This window comes from Protopterus annectens, chromosome 4.part0 (assembly GCF_019279795.1).
Source record: "Protopterus annectens isolate FY-2018-M chromosome 4.part0, PAN1.0, whole genome shotgun sequence".
Classification (NCBI taxonomy): domain Eukaryota; kingdom Metazoa; phylum Chordata; order Ceratodontiformes; family Protopteridae; genus Protopterus; species Protopterus annectens.
The window spans coordinates 1,878,436,432-1,878,453,874 of NC_056733.1; the positions used below are offsets into that span (position 1 = coordinate 1,878,436,432).

The 17,443-nt window shown below is 40.3% G+C and overlaps 1 protein-coding gene across 2 annotated transcripts in view; it reads right to left on the minus strand.

Moving 5' to 3' along the window:
• LOC122800061 (Kv channel-interacting protein 1) overlaps positions 1-17,443 on the minus strand; it is a 1,177,177-nt gene that overhangs the window by 1,039,724 nt on the left and 120,010 nt on the right. The window contains exon 1 of one of the 2 annotated variants that reach the window (XM_044069552.1): positions 14,998-15,110. The exons of the other annotated variant lie outside the window; for it this stretch is intronic. Coding sequence (XP_043925487.1) covers positions 14,998-15,100 — 103 coding nt within the window. The 5' untranslated portion in view covers positions 15,101-15,110. Of the gene's footprint in view, positions 1-14,997; positions 15,111-17,443 lie in introns of those variants that run through there. 2 annotated transcript variants of the gene reach the window in all.

Consider the following 17,443-nt stretch of genomic DNA (forward strand, 5'->3'; position numbering starts at 1 on the left):
TTGTTACTCTGTGACCATTCCTGAAAGCATTACTGCTTTGGTCAAAACACTACCATTTGTATCGATATTAACTTCACTCAGTGTAATTGGTTACCCTTGTAAGTGTCTTAGTGTAGCTGGCTTTGTAGTGTCTGGTGGCAGTAATTACCTTATAGTCTGGGAAGAAGGGGGCATAGCTAATAAATCTGTGTCAGCCTTTCCCAGGTCTGTGTGTGTGTGTGTGTGTGTGTGTGTGTGTGTGTGTGTGTGTGTGTGTGTGTGTCAGCTGCTTGGAGCAGGAACACACAGCACTGGTTTCACAGCGAGAGTGGTGGAGGACTTACCTTGGATACACTGCTGAGGACTCAACTCTACAGCTGTGCCAGTGGGAAGTCTTATTGAGGATCTGAATAGAGAAGGGAAAACCAGCCCCCAGACTGAGTGTGTTCCTTGTGTGCTCTTAAGGGAAATTGTGCTTGATGTAGAGAGCCACATCTGGAAATACTAGGTGTATCCATTTTTGTTCCTTCCAAGTGAATGCCCCTCTCCAGTGTCAGTGGTGCAGATTCAGGCTCCTTGATTACTGCTCCAGAGAGGGGACATCACATGTTGGTGAGCAGTGGTGTGGATATTAATTGAACTTCTGTAGCCTGTAGGCAGCTGTCACTGAAGGTGGGTGTACTCTCAAGCAGCCACAAGTTAAACATTCAGAGTTTCATTTCACAATATTTTTATTTATTTATTTATTTTTGTTCATTTAGTTTAACCAGGGGAAGCAGGCAAAGATGGCAGCAGAGGATTATGGCAAGCTGACAAAGAACCAGTTGGCCAAGGTGTGCAAAGCCAAAGGACTGATGCATGCCAACCTGACTAAAGAGGAATGATTTCAGACTTATTCACAGCTCAGACTATCAACCAGGAGGATAACCAGTCTGGTGATGGAAATTTGCAGCCCTCACAAACAGTACAGTTCACCTTTTCCTCAGAGGACTTAAAAATCCATGTGGAGTTAAAGAGACTTGAACTGGAGGTCAAACTTTTGGAATTCCAATCAGCAGAGAGATTGCAGTGTTTGGAGGGTAAGAAAATGCGAGACTGGCAGGTAAAATATATAGAGTTAGAATCAGCAGAGGGGGCTGTGCCATTTGGAGGCTGAAGAAAATGAGAAACAATGCCAACATAAAAGGGAGATGCTGACACTTTGTCAGGGTCATGGAGGTAATGGAGAAGGGAATAACCAAACCCCAGAAGCAATAAAGGTCAGTAAATTTCTCCCACAGTTTACAGAGGGTGATAATTTTGATAGTTTTATTCATATATTTGAAAGAATATGTAAACAGTATAATGTTGACCAAGGGCACTGGGTGTGGTTCCTGACCCCCTTATTCCATGATGCTGTAACTGCTGTTTCTAAATTATCTGATATTGATTGTTTAAACTGTGATAGAGTAAAGCAATGTTTACTAGCATGCTTTAAGTTAACACCTGAAGCTCACAGAAAAAAAATTCTGTGAACATAGACACAAGGCAGATGAAAGTGTGTGTGATTATATTGCTGAGTTAAGCACTTATCTTCATAGGTGGGTTAGTGGGTGTCAGGTCACCAGTTTTGAAGGGCTGGCAGACCTTTCAGTGAGAGAACAAGCCCTTATCGCTTTGTCTGAGGACATGAGACTTTGCTTAGCAGACCGAGAGTGTAACTCTGTAGATGAGCTGGGGAAAAAAGGGGATCTCTACTTAGCAAGCAAGGCATCACTGCACAGGAAGGGGATACCCAGTGCTGCACATGGATATAAGGGAACCTGTGGTGGGCAGCCTAATCTACCCCAATGGAGTCCACCATTAACAGTGGAAGCCACTAATTCAGGTACTGGCCTGGGATTGCAAGTGATGTAACAGGGTACTGCAGGACCTGTGAGCAGTGCCAGAAAGTAGGCAAGGCAGGAGACAAGGTCAAAGCTCCTTAGATGGCTTTGCCTGTGATTGAGAAGCCATTTCAGAGGGTAGCTACAGATAGTGTGGGGCCTCTGAGTACCCCAGGTTCCACAAGGAAGAAGTATATATTCTGGAAAACCAAACCCCAGACTAAGTGTGTTCCCTGTGTGCTCTTAAGGGAAATTGTACTTGATGCAGAGAACCGCATCTGGAAATACTGGGTGTATCCACTTTTGTTCCAAGTGAACTTCCCTCTCCAGTGTCAGTGATGAGGATTCAGTCTCCTTGATTACTGGCCCAGAGAGGGGATGTTACAGGTATGATTATGCATTTTATAACATTTTGGAACCAGTCATTTGTCATTTTTAAGCCTGTTTGTAGGATGTTGACATTGTTTGGGGATTCAACAATTGCTCCCAGCTTGCAGTCATCAGTGAACTTGGTGAACCAGACGCCATCAACATTAGCCTTCACTGAGTTGAATGAGGGATTGTGTTGAAAGCTTTGTCCAGGTCTAGATGAGCAGTGTGTACTGCTTTGCCCTCATCCATGGCTCTGGTAACTTTCTTGAAGAAGCCCACCAGACTGAACAAGCAAGACCTCCCTTTGACAAGGCCAAATTGGGTTTGGTACAGTGTTTGTAGAGTTCTTATGCCATTGCAGTAGACTCCCTCTTATCCAGTCTTGCAGGGACTGGACCTTAGGCTGGATAAATGAATGGCTGGTTAATCAGAAAAAGCACACAAAATAGAATTTATAGGTTAGAAATCAGCTAGAATAACAGGATTTGTGTTAGTATGAATTTTTCTGAAGAATATGAAGTATACAACTCAAATATCTGTAATTATTTAGCCTAGAGGAGGCATAAGTGCTGTTCTTCTCTGTTGTCTTTTGCTAGGGCTATGACAGAAATTTGATGGTCGGTTAAACAGGAGGCCATTTAAAGAGAGGCCGGATAAGAAGGATTATACTGTACTGCTCATACCCATGATAATTCTCTCCGTGACCTTGCAGACAAGACTGGTGAAGCTTATGGGTCTGTAGTTACCTGGGTCAGTTAATGGGCCCCCTTTGTGTAGAGGGACGATTGTTGCAGTCATCCATTCCTCTGGAACAAAGCCATCCGAAGGCTGTGGTTAAAGAGGGTTTCTAGTGGCCCTGACAGATTCTGTTTCAAGCTACTTAGGAAGCATCCTAGAATGTTGTTGGGACCCATGGAGGCTTTTGTGAATGTAGTAAGGATCTGTCCCCTCATAATGACCGGTAGAGGGATGATTGTGGGTATTTCTTTGGGTGTGGTAGGAGGTGATGTGGGGGAGAAGTTTGAGCTGTACTTGTTGGCCAACAGGTTTACTATTGTTTCAGGCTGGGTGTAAGTGCTGCTGTTCATGATTAACTCATTCTGAGGATTTCCCCTGAGGTTACACACATAATTTAAAAAGTCTTATGTTTATCTTTCACCTGGGAGGTTATCTTTGCCTTATAGTTTGTTTTGGCAGATTTTATCAGCTGTCTAATTTGTTTATTTAGACAGGTGAGTGCCTTTTTGCACTGCTTTGTCTGTTTCTTCTTGGCTTTGAAGAAGATTTTTTTTCCTTTTGTTGAGTAACTATTTATGCTAAGGGTCCATCAGGGTGGATTATTTTTGCCAGTAATCATAGGTTTGACTCAGGAAGGTGCTGCCTCCTCTATGCAGCTATAATTGTGGTTGAATAGTGATTCTGTGTACAACTCAGAGTAGGCCTCAGTTTTATTGGGGTTTGGAGGGCCTTATAAGTTTAATAAGCTGCCACTTAGTTTGTGGTAATTGGCCTTAGCAAAGTTCTTAACAGGTTTGGAGTTTGATGAGGGTTCTACATTCATTTTAATACTAAATGAGATCATTTTGTGGTCAGATCTTACCAGAAATTACTAAATAGGAGGGAGCAACATCCCCCTGTGTTGATAAGTACCAGGTCTAGGATATTTGTACCTCTAGTCCAGGAGCTAACTAGTTACTCCAGGGTGTTTGCATTGACGAAGTCCAAACACCTCTGTGCAAATTAATTATGGGTCGTATAAATCTCCCAGTTTATGGAGAGGTAGTTGAAGTCACTCATAACTATTATGTTAGGCTGAATGTTAAAAGATTCCAGTAAGTTAAGGTGAGAGGTGTGGTTTTCCAGACTCATGTTAGAGGATCTGCAGGGTTGCCACCTTTTATTGTGGCTAAAACTGGAATAAGGTCACACCCCTTGCATCCCCAGTATCCATGTCCAACCCCGCCCTTTCTCCTACCTTCACTCCGCCCATTTTGTGATGTCACTGTGACATCATTGGGTAGGAACACCCTCTTTTTCCATTCCTAATGCCTACTTTTGGTCGATTTACTATGCTTTTCTGTAAAAAAGCATAGTAAATCAGCTGATTTACAAACTCCAATAGTCTGTTTCCTTTTTTGAACAGTGTTTTCCGGATTACTGGAGAGTCAATTTGATTTCCGGATAGCCTGAAAAAAAACGGAGGTGTGGGAAACCTAGGGATCTGTAGCTAGCAAGGATATGATAGGGGGTCCCACCTATGGTTAGTTGAGTATAGAGCATCTCAATTGAGTTGGTTTACTGCGCATAATTATGAATTTAGAATTTAGAATTGGGCTTGAAAAAACAAAAGGCTCAGTAGTCTTTTCTAAGTCTGGCTTTTCCTGTTGCTGGACTAATCACATAGCTCTGAGAAGGATCATCTACAGTAAATAATGCTCTTTGAAATTCATAGCCACATCAGTACTGCTATATTATAACAGTAGGTCAGAGCTGTTTTCTGCTGTGTTTTCCCTTTTCATGACTAACATAAATTATATAAGGTACAGCATGTAAGGAGTGAGGAAACCCATTCTTGAGACCAGACTGCATGAAACTGATGTTTACAGCATAAGAGTAAATTAAACAGTATAGAAATTGACATAAATCAACGACTTTATGTTCAATCGACATTTTATTATTCGTATATTTAGAAGTATTTTGAAGGTTACCATATCATAGGTTCATAGGTGGTTACTAGGCTAACAATGATAATGGCCTTTTTAAGCCTAGCCATGCATCCCAAATCTCTGACAACTTCTGGTACCCTTGATAAGTGTAAGCAGGGGCTTGGGAGGTGAAACATTTACAAGCAGAGGCCTAGGAGATGTACCATTTGCAGTCTGCCTGTGTCCATTAGAGACACAGGTGCCAGACCAGGGATGAATTTCCTGTTCCCCATTCAATTTTCCAAGTTACACTTGAATTGGCTTAGGGAGGAACTCTCCTTCACATGGATGGGGACCCTGTTCCAGAGAAGTGGTACTCTCTGGGATACATCCCTGTCTCTCCAGCAGGTCTTATTTATATCACAGGGCAATGTTTAAGTCTTTAGTTTGAGTAATTCTGGTGCTGTTTTGCTGATATGCAGGAGGTCCATCGTAGTGTGGTCTGACAATGCCTTGTATGCCAGGCATAGATCTCCCCTCAACAGTCTGTAGGAGACAGAACAAGGATAGGATCTTGAGGTGGTCTGCAGAGGACATGTTACTTATGCCCTTTATTCTTTTAGTGAGGAACCTCTTTGGACATTACAATTGTTGAATATGCCTGGTTAGGTACATACCAAAGGGAGCATTGTACCGACTGATAGGTCTGATGAATGCCAAATACAGTGGAACAATGACTTCATTCAACCTAGATGATATTCCTTTGTTTATAGGTTGCGCAACATAAAATTATTTCCTCATTACTATGAGCGCATGATGGTCAAAGGCTAACTAAATTACTGTCTATATGTGTCCCCAAGTCCCTGACTACTGGGTCATCTCTTAGGGATAAGTTGTCAGTATGACAGTTATCAGGTATGGATGTCTTTCCAAAAGATTCTATTTTGCATTTCTTGGTATTTAGTTTTAATACATGGCTCTGGCACCAGTTGTTTGTCTGTGTCAGTTCTTCCTGGAGATCATTTGTGTCAGTGGATGGTTCAATGACAGCTCCTAATTTGCAATGATCTGAAAATTTAGTCAGCCAGAGGCCATTGACATTGGCCTTGATGGTAGAGAAGTAAATGCCAAAAAAGAGTGGCCCCAGGGCCAATCCCTATGGGATTCCGCTTGTGACTGGCCTCTTTCTACAGGTGGACTCCCCAATTCGTGACCCAGCGGGCTATCCACTGGAGAACATAAGGTTTGTATGTAACCTCTTAAGTTTGTCAACAATGCCTGAGTGGAGGATTATGTCAAATGCCTTGGCAAGGTCAAGGTGGGCAGTGGGAACCATTTTTCCCTCATTCATTGCTTTGGTGACCTTCTCGAAGAAGTTTACCAGTTTGAGTAGCCATGACCTCCCCTTGATGAAACCAAACTGGGCTTGGTCCAGTGTCTGGAGGTTTCCTATGTCATTATTGATCATTTCTATGACAATTATTTCTGTGAGACTAGTGAGACTTATGGGCCTGTAGTTTCCAGGGTCTGTAGATGGCCCACCTTTGTACAGAGGGACGACTGTTGCTATTCTCTATTCATAAGACACTAAGCCTGTTTGGAGGATAAAGTTAAATCGCAATTACAGAGGACCTGAGACATCATATTTCATGTTATTTAGATTGCATCCTGGGATATTGTGTAGGCCCACTGATGCAGTGTTCTTGGACTTAGAGCAAGCATTAAGATAGCACAGGAAGTTATATTTTATGGTATTTCCTGAGGGAAGGTTGATGGGAAGAGAGGAGTAAACTTGGAGCTGAACTTGTTAGCCAGTAGGGTTGCTATATCTTCTGGCTCAGTACAGGTGGCTCCATAAAAATGAGCTCTGCACACAATGATGTATTGCCTTTGAGGTTGTAGCTAAATAATGCATTGTGGTTGTCCTTGGCCTGGGAGGCCTGGAAGTTGATTGTTTAGTTTGGTGAGATAACTTTTATGTGGCTGGGTGCTGCACTTCCTAATTTTTAACATGATTTTCTTCTTTCTGTTATACAGCCTACTGATGTTGTAATTCTACCAGGGGAGCTTGTTTGTTGAGTTAGTTCTGTACTTCTTCCTGGTAGATACAGCTGCCTCTATGCAGCTATTAACATGCTTGTATAAAGTTTCTGTGAACACTTCTGCATAGGCAGCAGTGTTCTCAGGGTTTATGAGAGCTTGGAATCTTGCCAGGTTATCACTAATAGGAAGAGTACCATAGAGTAGTTCCTGAATATTCCAGGGTTAGCTGGGGCTCCAGGTTTTGTTTTTACTTCAAAGGAGACCATTTTGTGGTCTGACCTTACTAGAGAATACATTACACTATGGAGTGTGCAGCACCCTCCCATATTAGTGAGGACCAGATCCAGTATGGTTGTACCCCTTGTTGGTGTATTGACAATCTGGTCCAGGGTGTCTGCGTTTACAAAATCCAGGAATCTCTGTGCCTGTATAGTTGGTGTCATATATGATTCCCAGTTAATAGTTGGGTAATTAAAGTGGCCCATGAATATGGTATTGGGTTGGATTGTGAGTGTTTCCAATAATTTTAAATACATGGCATGGGTTTCCTGGGTCATAGAGGGGGACCTATAGCTTGCTAGGAAATAGTATTGGATTTTTCCTGTGGTGATTTGAACACGATGAAGCTCAAATGCATTGTTCTGTTTGACCAGCCTTGAGGTATACTTATTTTTTATATAAATCGAAAACCTCCACCTTTAGTCACTGTGTAGTAGCTGGTCTAAATGCGTGGGAGGTATTACGACCCTGCACTATTGGTGTGCTGTCCACATCTTTAAACCATGTCTCAGTGATTGCACAGACGTCAGCATTCTCTAAGGTAAAGAGAGCTTCTAGAGAGTTGTGTTTTTTGTTTAGACTTCTAGCACTGAGAAATAACACCTTTAGATTTTCTTGGTTTTGATTTGCTATGTCAAAAGTGCTTTTAGGTTGGCATTGCCTAAAAAGGCACCATAGAAGGCAATAAAGTGACACAAAATACAATACAGAAAAAAAAAAAAAACTAACTTTTCTCTCACAGCAAGTTGTGGCAATGTCTGGGTGAACTTTTCTAGCAATTACATGTTACGGCAAGGCTATTTATTATTTTACAAATTTTATTTTATTTAGATTAGTGCAGGAAGACACCTAATGCATTTCTAAATTAGTGTGAGTACCTGTTAGCCAGATTTAAATGATTTATTTTATAGGTTCACAGGTAAGTACTAGGCTAGCTGCCCTTAAGGGCCATTTTATCCAAGCCAGTTTCCCTGTTTTGTGCTTGAATTAACCTATCCCATTTGGTTGAAGATTAGCCATACCCATCTATTGGCTGATAATTATATACTACCCTTAATGAGAATAACTGGAATCATTCCATAGATAGTTTGAGGGCCTCATGCATAGCATAAAACCTTTAGGAGCTGCTTCTGTCCATTAGTATTATGGGGACAGTCCAGGGGGGTAAATTTTTTGCTTCCCATCCACAGATCTAAGTTGCACTTGAAAATGGACAGGGATGAACTTTGTTTTATCTGGATGGATAGTTTATTCCACAACAGCAGTATCCTCTGTGTAATATACCTGTCCCTCCAAAGCATCTGTTGATGTTGCAGAAGAGGTTTAGATCCCTAGACTGAGTATTTCTGATATTGTCTGACTTGCTGATGTGCACTAAATCCATCAGTAAGAGGTCGGAGTATGCCTTATATACCAGACACATTACCTCTAACAGTCTGTAGGATACCGAGTATAGTGATAGGGCTTTGAGTCAGTCCATGAAAGATATGTTGTTTAGGCTTTGCATCCTTTTAGTGAGGTATCTGTCTAGGCATTCTAATTGTTGTATCTGCATGGACATATACATGCTAAAGTGGGCATTATACTCAATGACTGACTTAATGAGGGCTGAGTAAAGGGGGGCAATGACCATCCCTAGATCTAGACACAATCCCTTTGTTTAAAAGCTGTCAATATAGAAGGACTTTCTTACAACAATAGACACATGTTGGTCAAAAGTAAGGTCACTCTCCACATAAGTTCCCAAATCACAAACAACTGGGACAACTCTTAGGGGCACATTGTCAATTTGGTAGTTCCTTGGAGCAGATGACTTCCCAAAGGCTACAATAATACATTTTTTGGCATTTAGTTTCAGACCATGATTTTGACACCAGCTATTTATTTGGGACAAACCTTCCTGCAGGATGCCTAAGTCATTTGGGGATTCAATTACTGCTCCTGGCTTGCTATCATCTTCAAACTTAGTCAGCCAAAGCACTTTGGTATTGGCTTTTACTTCAGAAAAGTAGATGCCAAACAAGAGAGGTCCCAGTTCCACTGGTGAGCGGTCTCTATGTGGAAGTAACTTCCCCTGTTTTGATTATCTGAGTCCTACCTGTGAGCCAGCTGGCAATCCAGTGGGTGACATAGGGGTTTATTGTCAGTTTATTTTGCTTTTCTACTATGCCTGAGTGGGGAATTGTGTCAAAAGCTTTGCCAGGTTGAGGTACGGGTATTGCCTTCATTCACTGCTTGGGGGACCTTTTCAAAATAATCCGCCAGCTTGAGTAGTCAAGACCTGCCGTTGATGAATCCAAACTGAGATGGCTCCAGTGTTTGGAAGTTCCCTTTGTCCTGATTGATTAATTCCATGATAAATCTTTGCATGGCTTTGCACATGAGGCTGGTCACACCTATGGGTCTGTAATTACCTGGGTCTGTGGAAGGTAATTTTTTAGGCAGGGGAATGACTGTACCTGTCATATAAGCTTTATTTTAGCTAGACAGTACAGGTTGGCAGTGAAGCAGTACACTTCAGCTGATTTTGGCTAGAACACCTTCAGGAGATGTACTACAGTATTATGGTTAAAAAATTTGGAATGATATTAGTTGTAAGAGAGAGACAGAGAGAGGCCATAGCTATGTTAGAGGGGCAGCTGTGAGTTGTCTTTGAAGTCTTAGAAAGAGAGGGTGCATAAAATACATGCTACTAACTTTATTTTCATGAATATTGCTGAGCCTGTCTTTGATTTGTTTTTCTTTTATTGGTTTGAAGCAAAGGTGTGGGTAGTCTAGGTAGGCAAATAGTGTGTGCATGGGGGGGGGGTGTATCTGCAAAGATGATGACGTGAGGTTGTATGGGGTTACAAATTTTATGCTGCAATCTTTGCACTACATCAGTAAGTGTTTTTGGTATTTGCTAGTATTGCATATTTTACTATTTGACAAAACATTGACATTATTTCTGAATTTTTAGGTTAGTATAAGAGTGTTACAGCACACGGTTTTAATTTGTTCATAGGTTCATAGGTAGGTACTAGGCTATTGGCCCAAGAGCCTAAGTAAGCCTAGGCAACAAAGTTCCCTGGCTTACGCCACCCAAGAAAGTTATTTTCCTGTGCCCCTGTCGAGCAGAGCTACAGAAATGATCCTCGGGTGTATTTCCTATTTCCCATCCACTCATCAAGATTTTTTTGAAGAGTGCTAATGAGGAACTTTGCTTGACATAGATGGGTAGCTTGTTCCAGAGTATGGGAAGTCTCTGGGACAGGAATCTATCCCTCCAGCATGTCCTGTTTATTGTGGTGACAAGGTTTAGGTCCCTAGAGTGTGTAGCTTGGAGGGATTGGGATTTCTTTAGGTGTAGCATGTCCAACAGTTCTTGGTTTGACATAACTTTATATGTTAGGCAAAGATCACCTCGGAGTAGGCGATATGCTACAGAGTAAAGCTGGAGTTTTTTGAGATGGTGAGTGTAGGGCATCTGTTTGAGGCCAGTAATCCTCTTTGTGAGGTACTTCTGTGGCCTTTCCACCTGCTGCAGATGTCTTGTGAGGTACATTCCAAAAGGGGCGTTGTACTCTATAATGGGTCTAATGAGTGTTGAGTAGAGGAGAACAATGACCTCTTTTTTCCTGGATGAGAACCCTTTTATGATGAGGTGTGCCACACAGAAGGATTTCCCGACCACTGTGGCAATAAGATTACCAAAGGAGAGACTACTGTCCACCTGGGTCCCAAGGTCTCTTATCACACATTCGGCGTTAAGTAAACTGCCGCCTATGTGGTAGTTCATGGGTACAGAGTTTTTACCAAAGGTGATGACAATACCCTTTTTGGCATTGAGCTTGAGGCCATGGCTCTGACACCAGGCATATGTCTCAATAATGCCCTTTTGTAGGATGTCCACATCATTTGGGGACTCGACTATGGCTCCTAGTTTGCAGTCATCTGTTTACTTTTTTAACCAAAGGCCTTCTGTGTTAGCCTGTACTTCAGAGAAGTAGATACCAAACAGGAAAGGTCCCAGGACTGGACCATGTAGTACTCCACTTGTTACTGGTTTGAAGTCAGATTTGGAGTCTGCAACTTTTATAGTGTGGGTTCTGTCAGTGAGCCAGTTGGCAACCCATCTTGTAACATAGGGATTTATACCTAGTTTAGTGAGTTTAGCTATATTTCCAGAATGGGGGATGGTGTCAAAAGCCTTGGCAAGGTCAAGATAGGCTGTGTGAACCACCTTACCCTCATCTACGGCTTTGCTGACTGCCTCAAAGAAGTTGATGAGGTTCAGGAGGCATGATCTGCCTTTCACAAACCTGAACTGGGTGGGGTCCAGAGTTTGGAGTTTACCAATGTCTTTGTTTATGAGTTCCATGATGATATGACTCATCAGGCTAATAGGGTGATAGTTCCCAGGATCGATGGTGGCTCCCCCTTTGTGGAGTGGGATAACTGTTGCTGTGCACCATTCAGTGGGCACAAAGCCTGACATGAGGCTGTGATTGAACATGGTGCTTAGGTGGGTAGCCAGTTTGTTCTGAAGTTCATGTAAAACACAGCCTGGGATGTTGGCCAGTCCCGTGGATGCTGTGTTTTTGGCTTTAGAGAGTGCAGCTTTTACCTGAGTAGTTGTGATTGCAAAGACTCTGCATTCTTCCTGTATAGATATGGGCCCTTTAGGGGGGTGAGAAAGGGGTAAAGTTAGCACTGAACCTATCTGCCAGGATGTTGGCAATATCAGTTGGTTCTGTAATTTTCTGCTGTTGTGCTGTAACTAACAGCAGATCTGGGTGTTGCCATTGAGATTCTTGAAATAGCTATAGAATGCTTTGTGGTTGTTCTTAGAATCAGTGGTGACTTTGTTTTTGTAGCTAGCTTTGGAGGATCTTATAAGGGATCTCATCTTTTTACTGAGGCTGACTAGGGAGCTCCTCCACTCATGGGATTTTACTGTCTTTTGCAACAGTTTCTTCCTTCTGTTGAAGAGTTTGTTTATGGCAGGGGACCACCAGATTGGCTTCCTTTTTTTGGAGGATAGCATCTTGGTTCTGTTTGGGATAGCACGATCCATGCACTCGTGTAAGTGCTTATAGAGTGCATTTGTGTAGGACTCAGCAGTTGTAACTGTATTGTCCATCTGCATGGGTGTCATGAAGTTCACCACTTCTGTCTTAAGAAGCATGAAGTTGGTTTTGGAGAAATTTTTTACAGTGGTTTGCTTAATGGGGGTGGGGTGGGATGTGGATATCTAGGTCGGATCCTTGTGTTTTTCCTGAGGTTTTTATAGTAACCATCTTTGCTTTTATTAATGGGATATGGGATGAAATCAGATTCCTATGTAAAAACTCAATTGGATATGGGAAATAAGTGCAAAGACCCCACTTGAGGTGCATTAGCTAAGAATGAACCACAGAAACAAGTGGTCTGAGGCAGCAATGCTAATCATTATACCACTATGTCACCCTACACTTCTGAAAATGATGTTAAATCACGTAGATCTGGTAAATGGTAAGCACCGAGGTAACGAAAGTTTGTACTATTTCATTGCTTATCCAGCAGTTTCTCTCCTGCAGTACTCTGTTGTGTCTGCAGTGTTAGCCTAGGAGAGACTACTTACAAATGTAATTACTTCTCTTTGTATGTCTGAATAGAGGAGTTAAGTTGCATGGCGTGAAGTAAATCAGAATTTTTGGCTGGAGCCCTAATTAATATGCAGGAACAGAGACCTGCAACCTCAAACTCCTCCTCCTCCCTCAGAATTAGATACATACTGTTTGAGAAAGGTACACTGGTCAGAACTCTGCCCTATACACAAGTTATTTAAAGGCGTTTGATCCAAGTATGAGATCTTATCACAAGATTTATAATACTTAAATTCTGGAAAATATATATGCATCCTGTTCAGATGTGAATGCTGTGAGCAAATTGAAAAACTTCACAATGCATAGATATGCAAAGAAAGTACAAACATATGATACAGGTAGCAGAAAAGTCTTATTAACTACAGTGCTATTCAGATCATGACAGCCAGACATAATGTCTTATACTTTGCTTTAACTTGAGCTACTGAGAAAGCCAACAATTTCTAGTTCTGCAATCGAAAGATCTTGAAATGGCCTTTACTGAAAAGATACTTTGAACCATCTGTTAATAGGTTGCCATCGAAAGAAGAGCAAGGTCAAAGATACAGTGCCTATGTCTTACACAGATTGTATCTCATGTTTCTAATATACCCACACAGAATAACAACCAGCTTCTTCCTAATTTTGTGTGACATCTTTTTATAGCTGCCGTTGAGGATGCTGTATAAATATTAAATTTCCAGCAAGAAAATCAGCAGCCTTGTTTAATTACAGATTCTCTGTTGGTACTAGATTTGAATCTGAGCTCAGAAATCAGCAGAGGAAATTAAACCAGCTGTTTGTGCTAGCCGAAAAAAAAAACACATTCAATCAGAGCTGTATTGCTGATATAATTTTATGATTATATGTATGTGTGAATGCTTGCATATGTGTGTGTGCACACGTGCTTGTTTTATACACACACACACACACACACACACACACACACACACACACACACACACACACACACACACACACACACACAGATCATTAAGGATAGTTGCTATTAGCAGTTGTCAAAGGTAATGGTTCACAAGTTACTTTTTACCTTTGTGTTGATTTACATTAACAAATTTCTTGAACAGGAAAATATTATAGACAACATTTAGGCATTTAAATTGTTCATAGCAGGAGTTGCCACAGAAGGCATTTAAAAATATGAACATTATTATTGTCCCGAAATTAGAAAAGAAAAGAAACATTGATACTATATTATTTTTAGCCAAAAATGCAATACATTAGGAAATATGAATACCTGTCATTTAAACTTCAAAGCTTAATGCTTTACAATTCAGCTTCGTAATATTAGCTTGTATTTAAAAAATAGAAAAGGGCAACACATATTGTTTGTGTGTCTGTCTAAAACTATTAACCAAACCTATTAATCTCAGAAATAGTATCTAATATGAGTGGATCTGGTACTATTTAGTATGACTGAATCTGCTATGAACTCATTCATTTGGTGTCAGACCTAAAACAACTTCCACAGAAATTTTATAGTAATAAAAAGTCAAAGTATATTGGAGTGTTACGTTTTCTGTTTTGGAAACCTCACATGATTTTACTTTGTCTTTTCTTTAAAAATAACAGTTTCTTGCACAAAAAGTCACACAATGAATTTTACAGCAAATATGCTTTTTTGTTTGTCTTTTGCCTTAACAGTGCTAAAATGGAGAGAAAGAACTTAGCTGCAGTATTTAAGCATCAATATTTTATCTGCCTGTTGTCTGTCTATCCATCCATCTATATGCACATCTTTCTTTCTTCCTCTATGTCTGATAGTCTATCTACTTGCCTGTGCGTATGTTTCAGTACTCTCTCTACTTGTGTAATGTATCTGCTTGTCACTAATATTCCCTAAAAAAGACTTTAACAGATTTATTTTTGCATTCTGTTCCTGCATACATCACAATGAACAACTAAGCAACAGTTGTCAAAATTAACTAAACATATATTATGAAAAAAGATTGGTATTCCCCCTTTATTTATATACTTTTCAATGGGGTTCACTAATTTCACATCTCAGCTCAGTTTTGAGACTATGATCAAGCATCCATTTTATGTGTTTATTTCCTTTGGTATTGCATGGCACAGCATTCATACTTTTTTCATGCACACAGTTGCTTTACTCTAACATGCCACCTAAAACTATCTGCTTTAGTTTGCACTGCATTATGTTATTTCCTTGTTTGGTTAAAGTCCTACCTTCATTCCCGACTTCAAGTAGTCCAAATTCTTCTAACACTTTCACCACAGCGATGATAATAACCAGAACACCAATCATCTCCAGCCCTTCAAGGTTCATCATGAGAAGAAGTCATGTAGAACTGATACGGAAAACTGCAGCAGTTGGCATCAGATATGACAAAGTCTGTTTACATTTTGCTGGAGTCTATTCCTTGTGAATTTAACTGGACCTCTTAAGAGAAGCCTGTTTTCCCTGATTTGGAAACACCAGTTTCCTCTGTAATCATAAACATTTATGCAAACAGCAAACAGAATTCAGAAAAACCATGTCCCTCTCTCTCTCTCTCTCTCTCTCTCTCTCTGTCTGTCTCTGACTGTGTTAGCTTCACTTGCTTTCACTGATTCAGGTGTTTGATCATTTAGGCTACAAAATGTAGCCACATTGTTTTCACTTTGCAATGAACATGAAGTGAATTCACTGAAGCAAACAGATTTTTAATTTAACTTTATCCTGGCTATCCTTTTTACAAATTGTTCTGCTTCAGTCAGAAAATTGTCAGTTTACAAAACAAAATCTGTATCAGGAAAATGACAAATGTTACAGGATATCTTTATGTACCATAGTTTTTCATTTTTCACATCTATTTCCCTAGAAACTCTATTCAAACACAAAATGTAAGACCAAAAAAAAAAAAAAAAAATTTATATATATATATATATATATATATATATATATATATATATATATATATATATATATATATATATATATATATATATATATACAAGATTGTGTTAATCAGTGTATTTATATGCAGAGTTAAACGTAGGGATTTTATCACCCCAACCATGATAAGTAGTGGGATATCTGCAATTTACCCATGCTCTTTGCCAATATTAGTGCAGCCTAGCGGCTTAACAATGATACATGAATAAACCTCCAACATACCACACCCTTGTAGAATGTATTAAAACACCCCAATACAACAATGTGTTCTGTGATATGTAAAAATATGATTGGAAAGTTTAGTTGTGTAAATAAAAGCCCGAATGATCACTGCTGCAGTAGTCTTAGCTTTATGGGTTATATCCTGCTAAGGATAAAACAGCCATTCAGCTTCCAAATCTTCAGAGCACCTTCCACTCACCCAAACTATCAGGCATTTCGAGTTAAGCTGATTAAAAGACAAGTGTGGGCACAAAGTCATTCAGAGCTTTCCTGCCAACAGACCGAGGAAGGCTACGCCCTAAAGGAAAATGCTAGGAATAACAAAAAACAAATAACCACACTCTGGCATAAACAACATACCAAAAAATAAGGGAGATGGAAGGAGCAAGTGCCTACTGCAACAGTGATCATTCAAACACCTACTGTTATGGTAAGTTTACTTACACAACTGTACTACATTCATCATACTGTTCACTGCTGCATTTGCCTTAGCTATATGGGTAGATTACCCTAGCTTACTACATTTGGGAGGTGGAAGAAGAGTCCAGAAACCCCTGGAGAATGGTCCTTGCAAAACCTGAACAAGACCTAGAGAAAGAGTCAAGCTCATAGTACATTGTAAAAGTATTTACAGAGGCTAAAGTTACTGTTTCGAGAATACTTCTAGAATCCAACCTTTTCCAAAAAGCCACAGATGAAGCCAAAGCCCTGACAGGGTGGGCCTTCACTCTGCCTGGAATAGTTTTTTTTGTATAGAGTATAATAAAAGGTATTAGCCTTAGACAACTATTTTGAAACAGCCTGTTGTGACACATTTTGTCCCGTCTTACCTTCACAATAAATGAACAATTGATCCAAAGATCTGAAAGATTTATTTCTGTCAAGATAATACCTGTAACCTGAGTTATCTGTGGACATCCAAGGTATGGACCATCATTTCTCCCTCATTTTTGGGTTCAGGAAGGAAAACAAGGAGGTGGACAGTTTAGCTTAAAGTACACTTGGAGACCACTTTGGGCATAAAAGAAAGATTAGTTCTTAAAGAAACCCTTTCCTTCTGGAGCATGAGTTAGGGCTGACTAACCACAAGAGCTTACATCTCAGATACTCTTCTTACAGAGGTCAGAAAAATAAGTAAAACTGTTTTCCATTTTAAGAACCATAAGTCAGCCAAGTTAGCTGGTTCAAATGGAGGAAGTGTTAGCATCCCTAACACAAAAGTAAGATCCCAAGGAGGGGCCACTTGTTTTCTTGGTGGTCTCTTATGCAAAACGTGTTTCAAAACCATTTTGACATGAGAACGCATTGAAGCAGGAGGATTCATGTGCAATAAATGAACCTTGACAAAAGAGTAAGAAAGGCCATAGGACAGTAACTCACACAAATATTGTTAAATCAGAGAATAAATGGACTTGAATGGAAGCTGGTTATGCTGTTAGCACTGACTAGAAAACCTTTTCCATTTGCCAATATATATCATTTTCTAGTAGCAGGTTTTCCCGCCTCTGTCAGTAT